The sequence below is a fragment of the Mesocricetus auratus genome, unplaced genomic scaffold, assembly GCF_017639785.1.
Source record: "Mesocricetus auratus isolate SY011 unplaced genomic scaffold, BCM_Maur_2.0 Super-Scaffold_100018, whole genome shotgun sequence".
Classification (NCBI taxonomy): Eukaryota; Metazoa; Chordata; class Mammalia; order Rodentia; family Cricetidae; genus Mesocricetus; species Mesocricetus auratus.
In genome coordinates this window covers 22,262,443-22,283,535 of record NW_024429199.1, presented here as the reverse complement: position 1 = coordinate 22,283,535, position 21,093 = coordinate 22,262,443, and the positions used below count along the sequence as shown (strand labels likewise).

The 21,093-nt window shown below is 42.5% G+C and overlaps 1 protein-coding gene and 1 long non-coding RNA gene across 2 annotated transcripts; one reads left to right on the top strand and one right to left on the bottom strand.

Annotated features, from left to right (window-relative positions):
* Positions 1–1,504: 1,504 nt before the first annotated feature.
* Arg1 (arginase 1) lies at positions 1,505–13,402 on the bottom strand. Its single transcript, NM_001281645.1, has 8 exons — positions 13,346–13,402; positions 7,859–7,931; positions 5,792–5,966; positions 4,145–4,304; positions 2,651–2,745; positions 2,248–2,352; positions 1,919–2,055; positions 1,505–1,674 (listed from the first exon to the last, which is right to left on the bottom strand). Exons 1-8 carry the CDS (start codon positions 13,400–13,402, stop codon positions 1,505–1,507), a joined length of 972 nt encoding a protein of 323 aa, NP_001268574.1.
* LOC121144459 lies at positions 5,965–20,324 on the top strand. The gene is made up of 2 exons (XR_005881814.1): positions 5,965–11,549; positions 19,449–20,324. It is a non-coding gene; the product is annotated as an uncharacterized LOC121144459 (long non-coding RNA).
* The last annotated feature ends 769 nt before the right edge of the window (positions 20,325–21,093 follow it).

The window sequence follows — 21,093 nt, the reverse complement described above, 5'->3', positions numbered from 1 at the left end:
GCCTCTACTGTGTGGTCCAGTGTTAATAGCTGCATGTGGCTGGTAGACATTTAAAATTTGGAAATGAATTTTAAATTTTTCTTAAGCTTTAGTGGAAATAGCTTACATGTGGCTACTATATTGTACAAGGTACTTTAAAGGTACCTCGTAATTATCTAAAATCAATTCAGTAAAACGTACTTTGAAGGCCATAGAGGCGATAATTAGGCTTAGAGGAGTACATATGAAAAATCAGATGGCCACACCTCACTAACACGCCGCTGCTGAAACAATAAAAATCCCTTCGTGTAGCCGATTGATTGCATCACAGTTCCCTGAAGTTGCTACGTCCGTGGAAGCGAGGGCAAACACACGGCTGCGCATGTTCTGACAGTCACACTTTATTTTCATTTGTATCCTCTTTCCTCAGCTTATTTCAGAGCCAAGCTGAGTTTTTAGAATGCCTAAGAGTTTTAGCTAATCAAGCATGCTGCAGTTGCCGTGATGAGAGGCTGGGCTTCTCAAAGCCTCGGGGACATTAGGCAGACTTCCAATATGTATTAGTAGCTCTTGGAAAAACAAAATCAACTAGTGATTTCTCTGGTTCCTGAATAGTGTTTGTGAACTCCTTTGCAGGTACCTGCACAACAATCCTGCTTAAAATATCAACATTATGGTTGCTTAGAAAAAGAGAGAGTCATCTACTATCAGTGAGCTTGGAGATTGTCTAAGCCTATGGTTATCCATTTTACAGGTAAGGCAGAAACCAACTTTTTTCCTTTTTAATTTTTAATTTATGTGTCTTGGTGTTTTGCCATGGGTGTCTGGTCCCCTGGAATTGGAGTTACACATTGTGAACTGCCATGGGGGTGCTGGGAATTCAACCTGGGTACTCTGGAAGAGCAGTCAGTGCTCTTAACACCTGAACCATGTCTCCAGTCCCAGAAACAAGCTTTCAATGGCCTTACAGTCTTTTAGGGATTATTATATCTGTATCTTGTAGGAATCTTTAAAATGATTTTAAGAAAGGTGTGTGTATATGTTATGTACGTGTGGTATAGTATATACATGGGTAAGTATGATACATGTATTTGGAAAGATTAGGCAACAGAATTTTATAATGAGTTTATTACCAAAAAAAAATCACATCTTTTGAACACCATGAACACAGCTACCTCCCCCCAACTATCATAAGCCCACTCTAGTAAGTCAGCACTTACATCAATGCGTATTTTAGATGCTAGAGCATTTTTAATTAAAAGTTAATTTATACTGCTTTTTAAGGATAACTTCTGCTAAAATTAGGAATACATATGTCCTAACTTCTATATGTTCTAATATCTATATGTCCTAATTTCAAAGCTGTTCAAATTTCCACACCCTGAGTTTCATACCATAAAGGAACTGGCGGAATACTTAACTGGGGAAAAAAAAATCCTGAAAGAACAAGCCTTTGGGAGAACTTGCTTGGGTCTCTTTGGTTTGCTGTCATGTATCAGCTGACTATCATGTGACACACCCACATTTACTTAGGTGGGTTAAGGTAGTCAACCCCTGGCTTATGATTTCCCTCCCGAGCAGTCCCAAAGCAAGACAAGGTCAATGCTACTGCCGTGTTCACTGTACTTGTCACCTCTTCTGGTGTCTTCCCCAGAGCTGGGTTTACTTCCATGATATCTAGTCCTGAGAGTAGCCCTACAACAACAAAGGAAATGGTATTGATATAGTTGATAAAAGTAATTGACATTTAAAAATCTTTGACAACTGATTCCAAAATATATCTAGTGGAGAAGAGGCAGGAACCAACAGAAAGTACCTGATGTATTACATCACATGTTGGCCATCCTGGAAGTACCAACAGGCTTGCTTTTAGGTAGGAGAGGCCCACTTATCCACTAGCCAAGGGTATGGCTGTCTCTTCATTGTCTTTTTTCCCTACCTGTCCTGTGAACTTCTTCTGTGATGTAGAGACCTTCTCTATAGGATAGGCCTCCCACAACTGGTGTACCAGTAGCCGGAGTGAACGCTGGGTCCAGTCCATCAACATCAAAACTCAGGTGGATGGGCCTTTTCTTTCTTTTAGGGAATAGAAAAGATTTGCCGTTAGAGTGGTGGCTTAGGGATCAGTAAGCAAATATAGGCCTTATTCTGCTTTATAAAAAACAACCAATGGAAATCCTTTTTTCCCTACACTTTTTTAAGCGCATATGTGGATAAGACTGTTAGCAGGAAGCCTTGGTTGCACACATGAACACAAAAGCATCATACCTTCCTAGTAGATAGCTGAACGTCTCTTCCATCACCTTGCCAATTCCTAGTTTATCCACTTCAGTCATTGAGAAATACTTAATTCCCAGAGTTTTTATAATGTAACTGTAAAAGAACAGATTTAAGTTCATCTCCAATTAATAAGGCTGATTTTTCTTAGGTTCCCTTTGATGGAAAGATTACTATAATAAGATACATAAAATAAGTCCTGTGAACTGTGTTATATATGCACATAGTGAATCATTATAAATTGCCTGAATAGTACATATGTGTATAAGTGAAAATACATGTGTTTATGTAGTTGTATACACACATACATGTATACATACTGACAATTTAAAATAGCCTTCTCCTTGACCAGTAAAGTATGCCTAGCATATAAAAGAACATGGAGTAAACTTACTGTTCCCCAGGGTCTACATCTCGCAAGCCAATGTACACGATATCCTTGGCAGATATGCAGGGAGTCACCCAGGAGAATCCTGGTATGTCAGGGAACTAAAAACAACAGCATTTCCATTTAGATAAATATGTTTCTCTTGAACAGATCTGCATTTAATGGTTAGCACATTTGACTGTATATATCTAGCATTAGAGTATAAACTTGGAAGTGATTATAAAATCCTGTGAACTTAGGACGGTTGCCTGCCTCCCTTTGTATACTCTTGATTGCTTTCGCCTCAACAACTTTGCCCGGTGGCCTAGCCATACCCTGGGCTCCCATCAATAGTGTCATGCTCTGTGCCCCATTTCTGCAGTGCGCAGATTCTTTCCCAGGGCTCTAACACCAAGAAATATGTGCTTCCGTTACTTCAATAGCTCCCATCGTTCCTTTCCTTTCTCAAAAGGACTTAAGTCAGGTTTCTCAGGAATGAGGAGGGGGGATTCTTCCTCTTGGGGCTCAGATGAGTGCTTCTCACAATGGAGATCTGAAGCCACTGAAAACCAGGCATGGTGGCACACTCCTGTCTTGGCACTCAGAAGGCAGGCAGAAAGTTCAAGGCCAGCCTCAACTACCTAGCAAGACTCTATTGCAAGAAAAAAAAAGTAATCTGCATGGCAAAGCTGAGTTTCTGACTAGACTCTGATGTGAAGGGGTCACGTGGTAACAAAGGAAAACCCTAACATGTACATAGAGGTAGAAGTCAGGAGACCTGGTTGCCCTTGCCTCACAATAACTGGGCATGATTCTGGGCAAATTGTTTATCCTCTGAATCTCTGTAGGCCTGTTTAGAAAGGGTTAGTCTGCCCATCTCCTCAGAAGGGTAGTTTAAGAAGCCAAAGAGACCAGGTGTGGTGGTACACTCCTTTAATCCCAACACTGGGGCATTCCAGGACGGTTACATAGAGAAACCCTATCTTGGAACACATACCCCCCCCCAAAGAAATTCCAAATAAAAAGCCATAAGCCCTTTGCATCTATGTTTCCACCAGCCACGGCTGAGAATGTACTTAAGCTTGCACTGGTTTGGTCTGCACTGAACATATACAAGCTTTCCCCCTTTATTGGAACCATTGGAACGCTGTTTTCATAGCATTTATATTTCATTTGGGAATATAAATAATCTAGAGCTGATCTGATGTATGTGCGAGGACACACATAGGTTATATGCAACGTGTGTCGTATTGTTTGAGAGACTTGAGCACCCGTGGTTTTGGTATCTGTGAGGTCATCAGTCAATCCCTCATGGATACAGAGGGACAACTCCAGATATAATAAGTTTGCAGTCTGTCCAGTGAGAGCCATCCTTCTTTATCAACTCACCTTTTGCTTATTTACTACACAGAAGATAGCCTGAGGTTATACCAAGAATGAAAGGCAGGAAGGCACTCCTGTTTGCCTTCCGCCTCCTGAACTACTACAGAATTCTTTCATGTCAGCTAAGGGGCCTCTTACCGTTCCTTTTAGTTCCTTCAGGAGAAAGGACACAGGTTGCCCATGCAAATTCCCAGTGCCTGTTGTCAGCGGAGTGTTGATATCAGTGTGAGCATCCACCCAAATGACACATAGGTCAGGGTGGACCCTGGCATGGCCAGAGATGCTTCCAACTGCCATACTGCAGGGGAGGGAGCAAAGTTAACATCAGGCTTACAATGTCATCACATGCATCATATTGTTAGCTCATATACTGTGCCTATTTGAATATCCTTGAAGTACATTTAGCCTTTGCAGAGACCCTAAGGGTGCTGGTTAACTGAACAATAGAGAAGGGCTAGCAGTCACCAGTTAGTTACCTTGATAACAACACTAAGAAAGATATGGACTCTCTTTAGTTCTTAGGATTGACTGGCTCCTTTTCTGGACTCTCTCTTGTTAGGTACTTGATTCTCTGTGTTCAATTATAGCACAGTCTTTCATCTTTTTCTCAAAAGTCAGCATTTTCATAATCAGAGAGAATCACTAGACAGTTCCTTCATCGCTTACAGCCAGGGTCTGTCTGTCCCGTCAGTCCTCAACGCCTCTACTTTAGCCACCTATTCTCTCCATGCAAGGACCCAGTCTCATCACGTTGAGATACATAAAAGCCCATCCCCAAATCCTCCATTAGGCTAGAATGGGAGAGCTAAGTGATACCTGGAACAGAAGGTATTAACAGTAGGTCACATGGCATGCCTGTGTCATCACACTTGCAAATATATAAATAGCACTCAAAGCCATGAGCAGTCATATTCTCTAAGTAGAAGAAAACGTGCCCTCATGTCCAGGTATTGCTTATTCATTTGGCTTGATGTCTGCTTTACTTTAGGTCTCTCACTTTGGGCCATCTTCACTCCTAACATTTCTACTTCCAATGTTTCCACTTAGGTTTCTAAGAAAGGGAAGCAAGCCCAGTCTAAACTGCAGCATTGCCATAGGAGCCCTGTTCACAGGCCAGTGAGGAAACGAATGCAGGACAGAAAGCAGCTCTTGCTTCAAGAGCAGCAGGGGTGTTCTCACTCCAACTCATCGCCAGGACATGATCCCTGAGTGAAAACAGCCAACTAATCATCTGGCAATATGGACATGTATATAGATACATAGATATAGGTACAGGTATAGATACACACACAAGGTGGTGTCATTCCATGATGAAAAATTACTCAGGAGGCAAAAATAGTACTTTTGTGCATACCAAGTAGGAACATAAGGAAATCTAAACTGTTGGTTTAGAACATAACATGAGAAATGACACAAAATAACTCATGTATTCGTGCATGTTCTTTCAGAAGTTTTACAGAACTTTTATAATGGAAAGCACACATTTCTAAATTGTTCACCTAAATGAATTGTGTGTATCGTCAGGATTCAAGTCTAATAAGGTATGACTTTCCCCAGTGGCTTGTCACTATAAAATTTAAGGCTATGCTGAAATTCACAGTTGGCATATTTCCTGTTGTAATGGATAAAGATATTTTAAGACTTCAAGTAGAGCTTGGTCTATGTTTCCATAATAAACTAACATGTACAATGTCTCTAAAGGCAAAAAATATAAAATATCCTGTAGTCCTTGGGTCCCTTTATACCATCCGTGCCCAACCCCCATGAATTAGCAGTTCACAAGACCTGTGGTCTCCACCCAGCACCACACTGACTCTTCCATTCTTCTGGGCCTCTGCCACCACACCAGCCAGCTGCTCATTGGCTTTGCCCACAGATCGTGGGTTCTTCACAATTTGAAAGGGGCTGTCATTAGGGACATCAGCAAAGGCCAGGTCCCCATAGTCCTTCACATCATACACTGCAATTAAAAGTTTGACGTTACTAAATAGAAACATTGCAAATCAGCCCTCTAACTACCTTCTTGCTGTGGAGCTTGCCAAATACCAGGGCCTCCCTATTTCCTGAATCAGTCTATGGAGACTGGATGGTGAAAAGGCGACAGTGACAACTTTGTGGTCTTGATCCAATAGGGAACAGCATCTGGTTCCGTGCCCCGCCCTTCACCCCATCCCACCCCCATCCCATGTGTGTGTGTGTATACATGTGTGTTAAACGCTTTTGATCTCTCTGTGATGATCATGTTTGGCTTTTAAATACGTACTTTATATATCTCAAATAAGATACATCAGAATTTGTTAACATGCAGTAGTGAAATACAGTAGCATTTTCTAAGTTCCTGACCCCACTTCAAGAATCCCGGTTTTCCACCCATACCGTCACCCACTGAAACCCCCATCATCTTCCCATATCTCACCTGCCTGTGTGCTGAAAATGTAAATGCTGTGCGTGGTTAGTACCAAACCTCCCAGGTCAGAGAGTCCAGGATATGCAATCTTTTGTTATATCTTTTCACATTAAAAAAAAAATTGCAGGGAATCCAATGTTCCTAAGGACCTGACTGTGCTTTCAGTTAAAAGCCCTGACATGAGTTTCTAAACTGGAGAGCATCCCTTAGCACTGTGATACAGGATCTGCTCAGTGTTCTGAACTAGCCACTGCCGAAGTAGTCATTATATCTCTGTGTACTTAAAATTTAGCAACGCTCTCAAGACATTTCACCTGATATAATATGTAATCAGTTTCTTCTCGTTAACTAAGGACGAGACAACATACTTGGACTTTCTGTTCTCCAATGAGTAACCTCCCTCTTTTCTTCCCTCCGTTCCTGTCTCCCTCCCTTCTCCCTCCCTCTTCTTCCCTGCCCCCTTCCCTACTCCTTCATGCCCTAGCTCCATGCACGTCCTCACTCTCCTTTCCAGCTTGATGAAGTGACGCTTATCCATTAAAACTCATAATTCTGAATGTACAGGTCAGCAAGTACAGGAAATAGCTACAACCTTGCAACCGCCATCAAGTAAGCACTTCCGTTCCTCCATAGGCAGTGCCTGCCCCAACTCCCAACGAGTGTTGATTGCTGTCTTTAGCTATGTTTCTGTCTTCCGAGAACCTTACACGGACTGAGCCATGTGGCCACTTGTGTCAGCCTCTCTCACTTAACATGCTATTGCTGAGACCCATGAATGTCCTTGTCTATGCTGCAGTCTGATCTTTGCATGTCTCTACATGGAGGCACCACTTTATTTCATCCGTTAACCAGTTGGGGTACTTTATTGTTTCATTTGCTTGTTATTATACCACTGTTACTCATTCAAGTACAGGTCTTGTGTGTTGACAAATGCTTTCTAAATTGATAGTGTTGTCTTACTTTTCCCCTGAAATACATACAGGTTCTAGATGCTCTACCTCCCAACATGCTACATGTCTGCCCACATACATGCGCACTAGATGCAGTTATGGTTTCTGTTATTACTGTTTCATTTTACTTTAACAAGGTAGGAATCCTCTTGCAATAATAAGGTGTACTTCTTGCAGCTTTTATTTCTCATTTTCAACCCCCCCCCAGCTCCCCAATCATCCACCCAAACCTCTTTGTTGTATCGTACAACCTTTTGTACAATAGTTTGGCCAGAAACATCAAACCAAGTAAAGAAATGGGAATATTGCAAACCAGCAGTGTCTATGGGGTACCCTTCCCAGGCTCTTCTTCTTCCACTGAACACGGTTCTAATGATTTAATACCTGATTCAGTATTGTCAGTGTCACTGCAGATACATCCTCCCTTCTTAGAAGCCTGTCCTTTCTTCAGAGTGACGAGGACATTACCTGACCGCCTTTCAACTTTAAAATTACCTGTCTCTTTAAGTTTCTCCACCAGACCAGCATTCCTCAGTGCTGCAGGGCCTTTCTCTACCCCTCCTCGAGGCTGAACAATGCAAGAAGAACAGTACTTCAGTCGTGACTGTGACTACCCAATGCCCACAAGAGAAACTTGCCCCTTATTTTATCGATTGAATCATTAACCACGAGTTTTTCAGCTCCCATGATCCAGGACCATATAGTTTCTCACCTAATCTTCACAGTACTGTGGAGTGAATTGCACCTATCCCAACAGAAGGGACTAGATCCACAAAGTCGTTTTCATCCTGGCAAATAGCAGACGAGAGGCGGAACTAGGTTTGTAAGTTGGTCTAGGGATTCCATGCTTGCCTCTTCCCAGCATGCTACACTGTCCACACATTCTGTGTAAAATGGCTAAGTTTGGACATTTAATCACAACTTTTGAACACAATTCGTATCAGTTCCAATACTGATACGAAAACAGGATGCTTTTGATTGAGTCTAGAACAGGGCATGCCATAAATGCTGGCTACAACATGTGATCTTTGGGCTGGGTCTTGCAACATCGGTAGATGGTCAGGAAAGGTGACGGGGTGATGGAGAAACTTTGCTACCTTGGGAAAATCTAGGGCAAAAGCATCAGCAGGCTAAGAGTATGGCCTGAAAAGACCTCCATGCAAAGTCAACCTACGAGACCTGTACTTAAGTGAGTGACAGCAGTATTTATAATAATAAAAAATGAAACAATGAAGTACCCTAACTGGTAAATGGAGAGTAGTTTAGGACTCTGAGGAGAAACCAGGCAAAAATTGTCAACCGAGACCTGAAGCCACAAAGACCAGCATAGTAACTTCAAATTCTGACCTGTTTAAACCTGATGTGAGAAATCCTGCCTTGCTGAGATAACATCCAGAGAGCTAGCCATCCATCTTTCTCTTTGAAAAAATTCTTCTGCAGCCTGGTGGTTGATAGAAGTCTTTCTGATCTTCATTTCAAACACTTTAAGACACACCCATTTTTTTTTCCATTTAAAGACACACAGAAAGTGATCTTGGCCAGCAGATTGGTGTCAAAAGTCACATGTGTTTATCCTAAGGATTGGGACTGTAACCCTAAACTAAGCAAATACTTCCTCTCTGGTCAAATGACAGATGATCTTCCCCAGGTGCTAGGCAAATCCTGGTGTCAAATTTCTACTGCTGGCTACCAAGAACCTTGAATACTTTACCTAACAAGGTTCTGTTCCTTTACATCTCCTAAATTGTTTAAATGTCATTTTTTCAATTGATATATATATATGTATATACATATATATATATATTCATGAGGTTTAGAGTGATGTCTGGATCCATGTAGACACTGGTAATATATTCAGCACCTTAAATGCTTATTATTTCTTTGTAATAAGAATATTAAATGTTTTTCTGTTTTGGTGAGTGTGTATGTGTGTGTGTGTGTTTTTGTGAACATGTACATATGAGTGTGCAGGTGCACCATGCATGTTTGTGTGTGTGCAGACCAGAAGACAAACTCAAGATGTCATTCCATCAGGTATAATGGTGTACACTTTTTTGTTTATTATAGTATATTTTATTTAATACAATGTTTAACTATAAAAGTTAGTACAGTTTTGAAGTTTAGATTCTGTAAAATGCCATTTACAGAAAACAGTCCAACATTTACGAGACTAATAAGAAAAGCAGCATTTAAACTAATTTACAATTGAGAAAACAAGTTTTCTAAATTCCATTAAAAATATACATCACAGTGACTTTGGAGCTAGGAAAAGAAGTGCATTAACTTAATTATGCTTTCCCCTTCCACAGAGAAATGGTGCACCCTTTTAATTTCACCACTTGGGAGAGAGAGACGAATGTGATCTAGGCCACCCTGATTTTAACTCCACATATATGTGGAGAGAGAGAGGGAGGGAGGGAGAAAGGGACAGAGACAGAGAACAGCTTCATGCTATCCAGTGAAACCCCATCTTAAAAAGAATTTCCATTTTACAGACTCTGTCCAGCCCTTTAATAAATGATGCTGTGTGTGTGTGTGTGTGTGTGTGTGTGTGCGCGCACGCGCGCGCGTGTGTGTTGGGGGTGTGTGTCTCTCACTAGCCTGGAATACACAAATTACACAAATAGGCTGGCCTGACTAACCAGAGTTTCAACTCTCTCTACCTTCCCAGCCCTGGAATTATAGATATATATACCACCAGGTATTTTGGGTTTTTGTTTGTTTGTTTTATTTTTAAGACTGATTTGGGGACTCAAACTCAAGTCCTCATGCCTGTGTAGCAAGCTCTTTACCAGTTTATTTGTCTTCCCAGCCCTGGTGAACTATTCCTAACTGTGCTCACCATGGGTTCTATTGGCTTACAGTTTCATAGCCTTTGGTCTTACCGGCAGATTTCAACGGAAATGTTTTTACCAGTAGGGCTCTGTGTGGTGCAGTAGAGGACTGACATATAGATGGTACCCGAAGTACAACTTAATGTGACTCACAGTCTCTCCTCTTCTCCTCTCCAGGCATCATAACAACCCTGCATAGACCTCTCAGTTGACAGTCAGTAGGTTTCTCCACGGAGTGATTGGGTTTGTTTTGTCTTGTTAATACATGTTCTCACATAGCCCAGGCTAGCCTCAAACTCACTGCATAGCTAAGGATAACCTTGAACTTCAGATCCTCGTCTCCTTACCTCTTCAGTTTGGGAACTACAAGGGTCTGTCACCATACTCAGTTTATGTAGTTGGGCGGTCTAACCTAGGGTTTTGTGTCATCAAGCTTGCACAACCCTTTACCAACCACATCCCTAGCCCCTCACAATAGCATTTTCTAGCATTCCATTTTATTGCTTTGATTAAAATGACTTCTCATGATTGCTGTATGCTCATTGCTTCATTTCTTTGCCCACTTTAGAAACTGCTTTGACAGCAAGCCTGGCCATTAAAAGTGTCCTGTCCAGCCCCTTAACTGGCCACAAAGCAAAGATTTGCTATAGAGCTGAACCTTCTAAATCAGCATCAGTGTAGACCAGGGATACAAGCTTTGGAAGCAAACAATCCTGTCTGGAAGCACACAGTGAAGATTCCATGACTATGAGTAAACTAACAGATCACTCTAAGCCGTCTACCTGTGGACCTCTTTGGGGTCGCATATCAGATATTTACATTACAATTCATAACACAGTAGCAAAATTAAAGTTATGAAGTAGCAATAAGATAATTGTGTTGTGTTGCTGGGCGTCACCACAACATGAGGAATAAAGGGTCACAGCATTAGGAAAGTTGAGAGTCACTGCAAGCCGTAATTAACTCAGTCATCCCATGAAAACAATACCTAGCAACCTCATCTTTATTCACTGTCTTGGAATGAGGTGAGGCAGAGAATGGGGCTGTTTCTCAAACTTCTAACCACTTCCCTCTAACCTTCTCCTTTTTGCCAGCGTGTCAGACTCCTGCCACACTTAGGAAGGCCAACTGCACGGATATGCTGGCAGTGTCACCCTCTGATACATGGCTTACAACAGGGGACTCTGTCTCTACTCTTGAGACAATGAGCTGCAGATTCACGCCCATGTTGAAGGAGAATCTCTGACAGAGGAGCGTTACTAAGGATGAGACAGTGCAGCAGATGGTGTTTTACCGTATTCTCGCCTAGAAGGGCCTGGAGGTCAGCTCTCTGCCTAAGCCCAGAGGCCAAGGTATGTTTCCCTTCCCTTGTTCATTTGTTCCTTCCTTCCTTCCTTCCTTCCTCCCTCCCTCCCTCCCTCCCTCCCTCCTTCCCTCCCTTCCTTCCTTCCTTCCTTCCTTCCTTCCTTCCTTCCTTCCTTCCTTCCTTCCTTCCTTCCTTCCTTCCTTCCTTCCTTGCTTCCTTCCTTCCTGAGAAGGGTTTTCATGAAATTCCAATTGGCTTTGAACTTACTACCTCCCTAGAGCATATTCTACTATACCCAGTTCCTTCCTTCCTTCCTTCCTTCCTTCCTTCCTTCCTTCCTTCCTTCCTTCCTTCCTTCCTTCCTCCTTTCTCTTCTGTTTGCCTCCTTCTTTGCCTTCTTTTTTCTTTGTCATTTTCAAGTCTGTTTTACAAACCATCCCAGCAGTAGATGTAGGGCTGGAGAGATGGCTTGGTGGTTAACAATGCTTACTGTTCTTGCAGAAATGAACTAATATATACACAATTAAAAAGCAAAGTAAAATCCTCTAAACCTAAAGACCACATGAGCATACAATGGATTTTTAAAATAATTTAATTTATTTAAATAATTTTCCTCATTATTTGTGTGGGGGTAGGGGTGGTGCTCACAACGACGAGAAGAGGGTATTGGATACCCCAGAGCTTGAGTTATAGGCAACTGTGAGCACCTGATGTAGGTGCTGGGAACTGAACCCTGGTCTTCCTGAAGAGTATCAAGTGATACTTAACCACTAAGCCATTTCCCCAGACCCATATTGTGCATTTTAAAGGGAATATGTGCCAATGAAATACCCCGTGTTCTGGTGCTCTGGGGGTGTTCTTTGGTGGGTTTCCAGGGATGGTGAAGAGCTGTTTACTGACACCAAATACAATCTGGGCCTCTGACCTCCCACAATTTGTATTAGGGTCTGACAAAAAGCCAGTGTGCACCTTGAGGCTTCACAATTAAAAAGGCTGTCTAGATTCTAAAAGCCAGGAGGAAGACCCCATTTAAACACAGAAGGACTGTAGGAGTTCCAACCCACTGACTCTCTTGTTTGACTTGGACTTTTTAAACCAGACCATATTGAGTCTAAGGCATTCTGTTGTTACAATGAGCAGAGTGAGTGTATCCAAGTTGGGGAGGAGGGAGGGGGAGCAATGGCCCATTTAGGCACTGCTACACGTGTAATTCATACTTAGGTGGTCTAAACAAGTGGACGTTAATAGATCCAGTCGTCCTGACAGGAGTGCCACCCTCAAGTATTTTGTCCTTGTTCTCTCTTCTTAAAGAACCATGTAAAGGCCCCTAACTTATGAGCTAATAGTCATAAGGTCATTAAAGCTCCAGATAGCATGAATTCTTCACAAACTTGCAAAAGCTCTATTATTTCATTAATCCAAATTTGAAAAAGGCTGAAGGTTGCCACCAACCCATTACAGTGTTCTAGGCATTAGTTATGAAACCAGGCCAATGTGTGTTCTCACAGTCTCTCACTCTATACTCAGAAAACATTAGAGACACCGAGAAACACAGCAACTAGTAAAGGCGCTGCAGTGCAGGCGATCTCCACCCACGTGACTTTGCCTCAACATAGTCACGACTTGGGCTTAAATGAAACAGACTCTGTCAGGAGCCTAAAGAGGAAGTGGGTTCAAGTCCTCAGGTGTGCCATGCCACACAGTGGCTAGAAGACTTGAGTGCACACACCTGGGGTCCACATGGTGCTGGGAAACTTCCAGCCAGATGGCAACGCCAGGCAAGTTCTAAAATGAAACATTTGCCAATAAGTCCCAGTCATTCAAAGGCAGGCTGGCACTCACCTGTCCTTTGGAGAACGGCGCCCCGATAATCCCGATGGGCTTTGGTTTGGAGCTCATCCTCTCTCTGGATTCCTTCTGCTGCACCCGTACTGTCCAGCTGCTTGCCACCAGCTGAAACCCTGAAAGATAGAGGGCACATCTTTTCTCCCCCCCTTATAACTGGGTTGGATCTGTTTATCCAGCAGCTGGCTCCGCCCCCTGAGTGGAAGAATGACAGAGTCAACAGAAACTCCCCATCCTCCCCATCGGTAGGATCGCCCCATTTCCTCTGAACCTCTCAGGTCCCTAGCTAAGTGAGCATTATTCATCCATGCAGTTCACACCCTTTTGAAAAAGTCAGCCAGGTGACATTAATCATTCCTCAGACAATTGACAATTATGTGTGGTTTCGAAACTGCATGTGAAGTACTAGGTTTGTAGCCTGTACAGCCTCAGGGCAGGGTACTCACCCTTTCCAGGATTTAAGTCCACCAAGGAATCGCAAGGTGAGGTTAGAAGAGTCTCTTACTGCTCTTCCACTGAGCATCCTGAGTCAAGGCAAAAAGTGCTGGGGGAAACAGTTAATGTGGAAGACATATTTCATGGGTGCCAGGTCACATTGTCTGGGAAAGTATGTGGCTTTATCACTATCACTATCACTATCACTAGTACTAGTACTAGTATTAGTGTTAGTATTTACTGGAAGCCGTCAGTTACTTCCCTGATAACCCAAAACAGTTTCAGTTTTGAAATACAGGAAAGTCTCATCTTTGCGATCGTGTTAGAACCAAGGTAGAGAAAGCAAAACAGCTAGCTTGCAATTTCGTCATGTGCCAAGCTGCTGTTCCAGATAATGTTTCTTCATTTCATCTTTAAACCAACTTTAGGCTGAACGTCATTCTCCCTGTGGCTTTACTGGTGAAGAAATTGCAGCATGGGAGGTTGCCAGTCATACACAGGTTGCAGAAGGAGAACAGAAGCCCAGTCCTGGGCATTCTGGATACACCTAGGTGCTCGGCTTCTGATGGAAGCCCCAGCAACGTCAGCGGGTCCCCCTGAGATGTTGTTTGTCAATTGGGAAAAGCACGGACCTATGCCAGATGAGACAGCCAGCTGGAGAAACACCCACACCAAGCCTGGCGACCCAGGTTTGACCCTCAGAACCCATATGGTAGAAGGAGAGAATCGACTCCAGCAAACTGACCTCTGACCTCCACATGAGTGATTTAGTGCATGCGTTACCCACCCCCAACACTAAATAAATACTTTCAAAAGTGTGAATCCAGAAGAAATACTACCAAGTATTCTCCCAGCTATAAAATTACGTGATTATAATTTTAAAAAGAAAACCCGCGTACGAGAAGTAAATTTTTTTGTCCTTCTGAAGACAAAAAGTCTCAAGGCAGAGACTCTTTCTCCCTCTACCTTCAATACTTAGAGTAGTCCAATATGAGATAAACACTGATTTTATTAATTGAATAAATATATTATACTTACTGAAAGCCAGAGTCTCTCAGAACCATTTTGATGCCTCCTTTCCAAGCATATTTTCAATATTTACTATGTTTTGCTGATATAATCTAAATATATAGTTACAGGGTTTTTAAAATTTATTTATTTGAGGCAGAATCTCGGAATATACTCTAAACTGGCCTTGAACTCTTGGTTCTCGTGCCTCAAGCTCTTGAATCCTGGTGTTAGCACTGCACCTGGATATGGTATTCTTTATATGACCTAAGTATTAGCCTCTAAAGATGTTGATCTTCCTTCCTTCCTTCCTTCCTTCCTTCCTTCCTTCCTTCCTTTCTTCCTTCTTTCTTCCTTCTTTTCTCCTCCTCCTCCTTGTCCTCCTTCTCTTCCTCCTCCTTCTGTTTTGGTTTATCAAGACAAGGTTTCTCTGTGTAACAGTAGCTCTGGCTGTCCTGGAACTCACAGGAATCTGCCCGGGATTAAAGGCATATGCCATCACCGTCCAGCCACTTTTTTTAATCTGTCAAGAACTGGATAGCTTTGTGCATGCTGTCATTCAAAATCCTTAATTTACAAATGGGCATCTGGGTAATTTTCCTAATAAGTTTTGGGGGTTCAAGTTGCACCTGCTCCCCAGATCACAAGTACGATATACATTTTCTTCTGTTTGATTTAAATTGTATCTTTCTTTGAGCCTCTTGGTGCTGGCCTGGAATCCCAGCTATTTGGGAGGATGAGGCAGGGGGACCACAGGTTCACAGCCTGCCTGAGCCATAAAGCTAGTTCGAAGCCAGCATGGCCAATTTAGAACCTTTCTCCAAAGTTAAAAGAAAAGGGGGAAAAAGCTGTTCAGTGTGGATTTGTTTGCCTACCAGAGATATGCTAGGTTTGAGCCTTAGAAACACTTAGAGTTTAGTGTTGTCTTTGTCCACTCTTTTGTATCGTTTAAATCTTCCAACTACATCTCCCCTTCAACTCAAGACAGCTTCCCCATGTTACCACTGAACTGTCCATCACATGCCACGTTCTCTGTCATAAATGATGTGCTTCTCTGTCAGAACATGGTGAAAAGAATTGATGCATGGTGCGCAATGCCCGGGGGAGCTGTGAGAGGCTCCAGACAGAAAGGCGAGGGCCTTTTACCTCGGGTGCATTTTGTTCCCAGGATTGTTCTTGGACATGCCTTGGTGCCTCCTGTGTTAAACATTTACTGTCAATTTATAAGACATGTTTGTTCTTGCTGGGTTTCAGAATATAGCTGTAGAACCCAGGGTGGCCAGTGTGCCCTGAATCTGGATATGGCCTTTTGCCTTTCTTTCACGCTTTCTCAGATATAATCTACAGTACTTGCCAGGCAACTGTGTTTCAATTGCTCTGTCTTGAGAATGTTCTGCGAAAGGACTGTTCTGTTAATGTTTAGTGTGTGCTTGATAATGTTTAGTATGTGTTTTTCTGAACTCCAACAACCATCCTTGTATCATTGTTGGCTTTCTTCCATTTGAGTGCAGAAGTACATTGGAACTGAAGTAACATTGTCTATGGCATCACATATGTTTAGGTCCTCAAATCCCATGTCCAGCAGACAAGATCTGGACAGATCAGTTGAAAAGTCAGCATTGTTCTATCCAGTTTTCTCTGGGTTGCTCATCCGTGGCTACCCCAATCCATAACGCCTTGTCAGTATGGCTTCATGGTGGATATTATAGTTGGACAAAAGGAACATGTGCTCTTCCCTTTCAAAATTGGTTGATCGTATGTTTATATCTGGTTTTTGTACAAGGAGTTGGTGAGTATGCTTTTGCTAACTTCATACATTAATTCATAGAGCTTAGCTGTCAAGCCTCATCAGCAGGGCTTTTCTTGGAAGTCTTTCCTTAGGCAGATTGAGAGAACCTTTTATCTCCTGATTGATTGATCAACACTAACTCTCTGATAAAGAAAAACTCGTGATTTCTTTTCTATCCTGTTTTTCTTGGGTCTTTATTGTATCTTTCTAAACATCACCAGCTTCTCATAGTGCACAATTTGCCATCACAATCACTGCCTTTCAAACATCCCCTGGCCTCCCTGTGTTCTCCTCAAGTAGACCATCCAGAACTCAGCACATAGGTCCAGTTGTAGATGGAGTCATCGAGTCCATCAAACAGAGATTTGGTGTTGCTTGTCTTTTCTAGATCCTGGAGGAATCCAAGGGCAGGGAAGTACTTAAATAAGAGCCATGTCACTCCACAGATACCCTCAGCCTGAAGTGGCCCAACTCCCGAATCAGTCACCCATCTCAGGCTTGTTGACTAATACAACGTGTTCATCCAGCAACAGAAGGAAGTCTGGAAATGTCTGATTTCCTAACAATACAGTCTTGCTGGGCTTAGTCAGTTATGTTTTGTCCTCTGACTTCCCCAAGATGAGCTGACCCTGACATGTCCTACCCTGGGTGACCTCATGCAGACACGCAATGATTACCACTTCCTTCCTGTCATAAACACAAACTGTACTTTTTTGTTTAGTTTAAAACTTTTTATATTCATTTACTCTGAGTGAGTGTATATAGTGTGGTGTGTGTGTGTATGTGGTATGTGTGTGTGTTGTATGTTGTGTGTAGTGTGTATGGTGCATGTGTGGTGTGTGGGGGTGTATTGTGTTGTGTGTGTGGTGTGTGTATGGTGTATGTGTGCTATGTGGGGGGTATATTGTGTTGTGTGCGTGTGTGGTGAGTGTGTGTGTGGTGTGTGTGGTGTGTGTGATTGTGTGTGTGTGGTGTGTGTGGTGTGTGTAGTGTGTATGGTGTGTGCATGGTATATGTGTGGTATGTGTAGTGTGTATGGTGTGTGCATGGTATATGTGTGGTATGTGTAGTGTGTATGGTGTGTGCATGGTATATGTGTGGTATGTGTGGGTGTGCTGTGTGTGGTGTGGTGTGCGTGGTATCTGTAGTGTGTATGGTGTATGTGTGGTATGTGGGGGTATGTGTATGTGTGTGTGTGGTGTGGTGTGTGATTGTGTGTGTATGTGGTGTGTGTATATGTGTGGTGTGTATGTATGGTGTGTGTAATTGTGTGTATGTGCATGTGTGTGTGTGGTGTGTGTGTAATATGTAGGAGGTGTGTATGTGTGGTGTGTGTGATTGTGTGTGTGATGTGTGTATGTGGTGTATGTGTATGTGTGTGGTGTGTGTGATTGTGTTTGTGGTGTGTGTGATTGTGTTTGTGGTGTGTGTGATTGTGTGTGTGGTGTATGTGTGATGTGTGTGTGGTGTATGTGTGTAATTGTGTGTGTGTGTGATTGTGTGTCGTGTGTGTGATGTGTGTATGTGTGTGTGGTATGTGTCTATGGGTGTGTGTATTTGTATGTGTGTGGTGTGTGTGATTGTGTATGTGGTGTGTATGATGTGCGTATGTGTGTGTGTGATGTGTGTATATGTGTATGTGTGTGTAATTGTGTGTGTGTGTGTGTGTGTGTGTGTGTGTGTTGATAAATACATGCCATGGTGCCCCTGTAGAGATTCTGTCCCACCATAAAGGTTCAGGGAATCAGACTCAGGTTGTCTTGGCAACGAGTACCTTTACCTAAGATCCTCCACCCTCCACTAAGGACTATCTTTGCATTCTCAAAAGCTGTGTTCCCAGAACATCTACAGCAGTGGTTCTCAACCTGTGGGTCACAACCCCTTTGGAGTCAAATGACCCTTTCACAGGGGTCACCTAAGACCATCGGAAAACACAGATATTTACATTACGATTCATAGCGGTAATAAAACCACAGTTGTGAAGTAGCAACAAAAATAATTTGGTTTTTTGGGGGGGAGTCACACAACATGAGGAACTGAATTAAAGGGTGGCAGCTTTAAGAAGGCTTTAAGAACCACTGCAAGGAAGAAGGCAAGGTCCTCCTATCAGAGCCTATGTTCCCAAGCTCAAGTCTTTCCTTAGTGTAGAGAATGCACACTGGGCTTTAAAAGCTCATTTCCTAAGGGCACAGACCTCGCATCTCCTCACCTGCTCTGTACCACAAACCAGAGTTTAAAAATTGTTGACATTTGAAGCCTCCGGCATGTTTCTAGAGGAGTCTCTTGCCTATCCTCAGCTTTTGGTGTTTTTCTGGCCATCTTCTGTGCTGTTTGGCTTACAAGTATACCATTCTAACCCTCTACCTTCCCTGGCATTCTCCCTGCATCTATTTCTGTTTCTTCACCTTATCTCATAAGGACATCAGTCGCAATACATGGATTTTAAACTTTCATGATTTGAGTGACTAAAAGAGAAACATTCTTGCAGCCTGCATGCTTCCCTCCGATGCTCCAAACTGTGGCCCATACCAGCATTGTATTTTTATCAGCCAGCTGGCAAATGAGACCTTTCAAAGATGAAACCCCGAGAGCTGGAAGATACAGCAAAGCGGGGTGATTTCAAGGGACATGTTCTACTTGGTGTGTGGACTCCTGAAACACAATGCAGCAAGGACAGGCAGTCCCTGAAACAATGGGTCTGTGGAAATGTTTCGGATCTCGTCGAGTGTCTGGTAGGGACTCTCCCAATCATGAGGCACAGTAGCAGCCAGAGCAGAATGAGTGGCTACCAGAAGGCTCGCTCTGGACGTCTGACTCATGGTGGTTTCATAACCACATGACTGCAGACTCCTCTTCTCTCTTTTCCAGACTCACCCACACGAGGAGTGAAGGACATGGAAGGTCAACACCCCTGTATCTCTGGGAGCCAAGCTTTCCCGGGACAGCCATATATGACCTGACCAGGTGACAGAGGTCTGCAAACACGACCGCTCATAGCCCAGGAAGACCCTGAAACACGGCCTTGGTGTCTGCATACGATAGTTCCTCATTTTGGAGGTTTCAACTGCAGATCCTCAGGAGGGATTGGCAATAGCAAGATGGAGAAAGGCAACTAAAAGCACTAGACTCATGAGCAGATAAAGAGTCGCCTTGATGTGTTCCAGGAAATGACAGAAAAACTCATTCCCTTGCACGTTTGAGCAGGGACTGGAGCTGTAGGACTACCTCAAGTGACCTTTGCTGGCGGTCAGATTTACTCTATCATTAAATGCAGCCTGGGACATAGAATCACAGACAGGAAATAGCTGTGGCTACTAAGGAGGAATGGCTTGACCAAATCACACAAGCCAATTGAGCCTAGAACTGACAATGGGAAACACAGTTTGGGCTTCTTCTGTGTAGTGTTTATTTTCTCTTGTCTACTCTCTCCATACTCACAAGACTTGAAAGACTCTTATACGTTAGTTCTGCAGCTTTTAAGAGATTCAAGGGATTTGAAGACTCAGAAATAAAAACTAATGAATAGTGGGTTATATGTTCTGCAGAAAAAGTAATCATTTTTCTACCCAAACCAAGAGAGAAAAACCGTGTGTGTGTGTGTTTGGTCAATTAAGTGATAAATACACTAGACTCTACTTTTGGGGGAAATTTGACAAGCTAATACAAGCTTTTCTTTTTGAAGAGGTTTTCAGTGTATCTATGTATTGATTGGTGCTTATCATAAATTTATAATTGTTAAAGGAAGCCAAAAGTATATTCTATTTCTTCTGTTCTCCATATGTACATATAAATATGTATTTTAAATAAGTTATTTAAATTATTTAAATAAAATATGTTTAAAATAATATAAATAAAATATATGCTTAAAATAAATATTAATAAATACATAAATATGTATTTAGATTTAGTTAGAGCCTCTATATTTATACATGAATCTCATTTACTTTTTTTTTTAATACCTTTGTCATTTGATGTCATATCCTGAACAACACCTCATAACTTGTTTCCCAGTTCACTAATTTTTCTTTGGTTAAGCCTATTTGATGAATTCTTTATTTCGATTATTGTTTATACCTTTGTATAGTTCCTTCTCCCAGTAGTTGTTATATTTGTCTTTCTTTCCCCTGTGTGTGTGTGTGTGTGAAGAGAGAGAGAGAGAGAGAGAGAGAGAGAGAGAGAGAGAGAGAGAGAGAGAGAGAGAGAGAGAGAGAGAGAGAGAGAGATGGATGCGCAGGTATGTGGGGTTGAGTGGCGAGGGCACATCCTTGGCCATGCAGAAGCCAGAGGAAGATGTCAGATATGGTCCTCTTATTCAATCTTATTTATTCTATCCTAACTATTTTTTTTTTGAGACAGGGTCTCTCACTGAACCTGGTGCTCTGTGTTCCAGGTAGGCTGGATGGCAGATGAGCTCCTAGGATCCACCTTTCTCTACAGCACCCCTTCCCATATACACAATGTTGGTGTTACAGGCACTTATGGCCATGCTCAGCCTTTATGTGGGTGCCAGGGA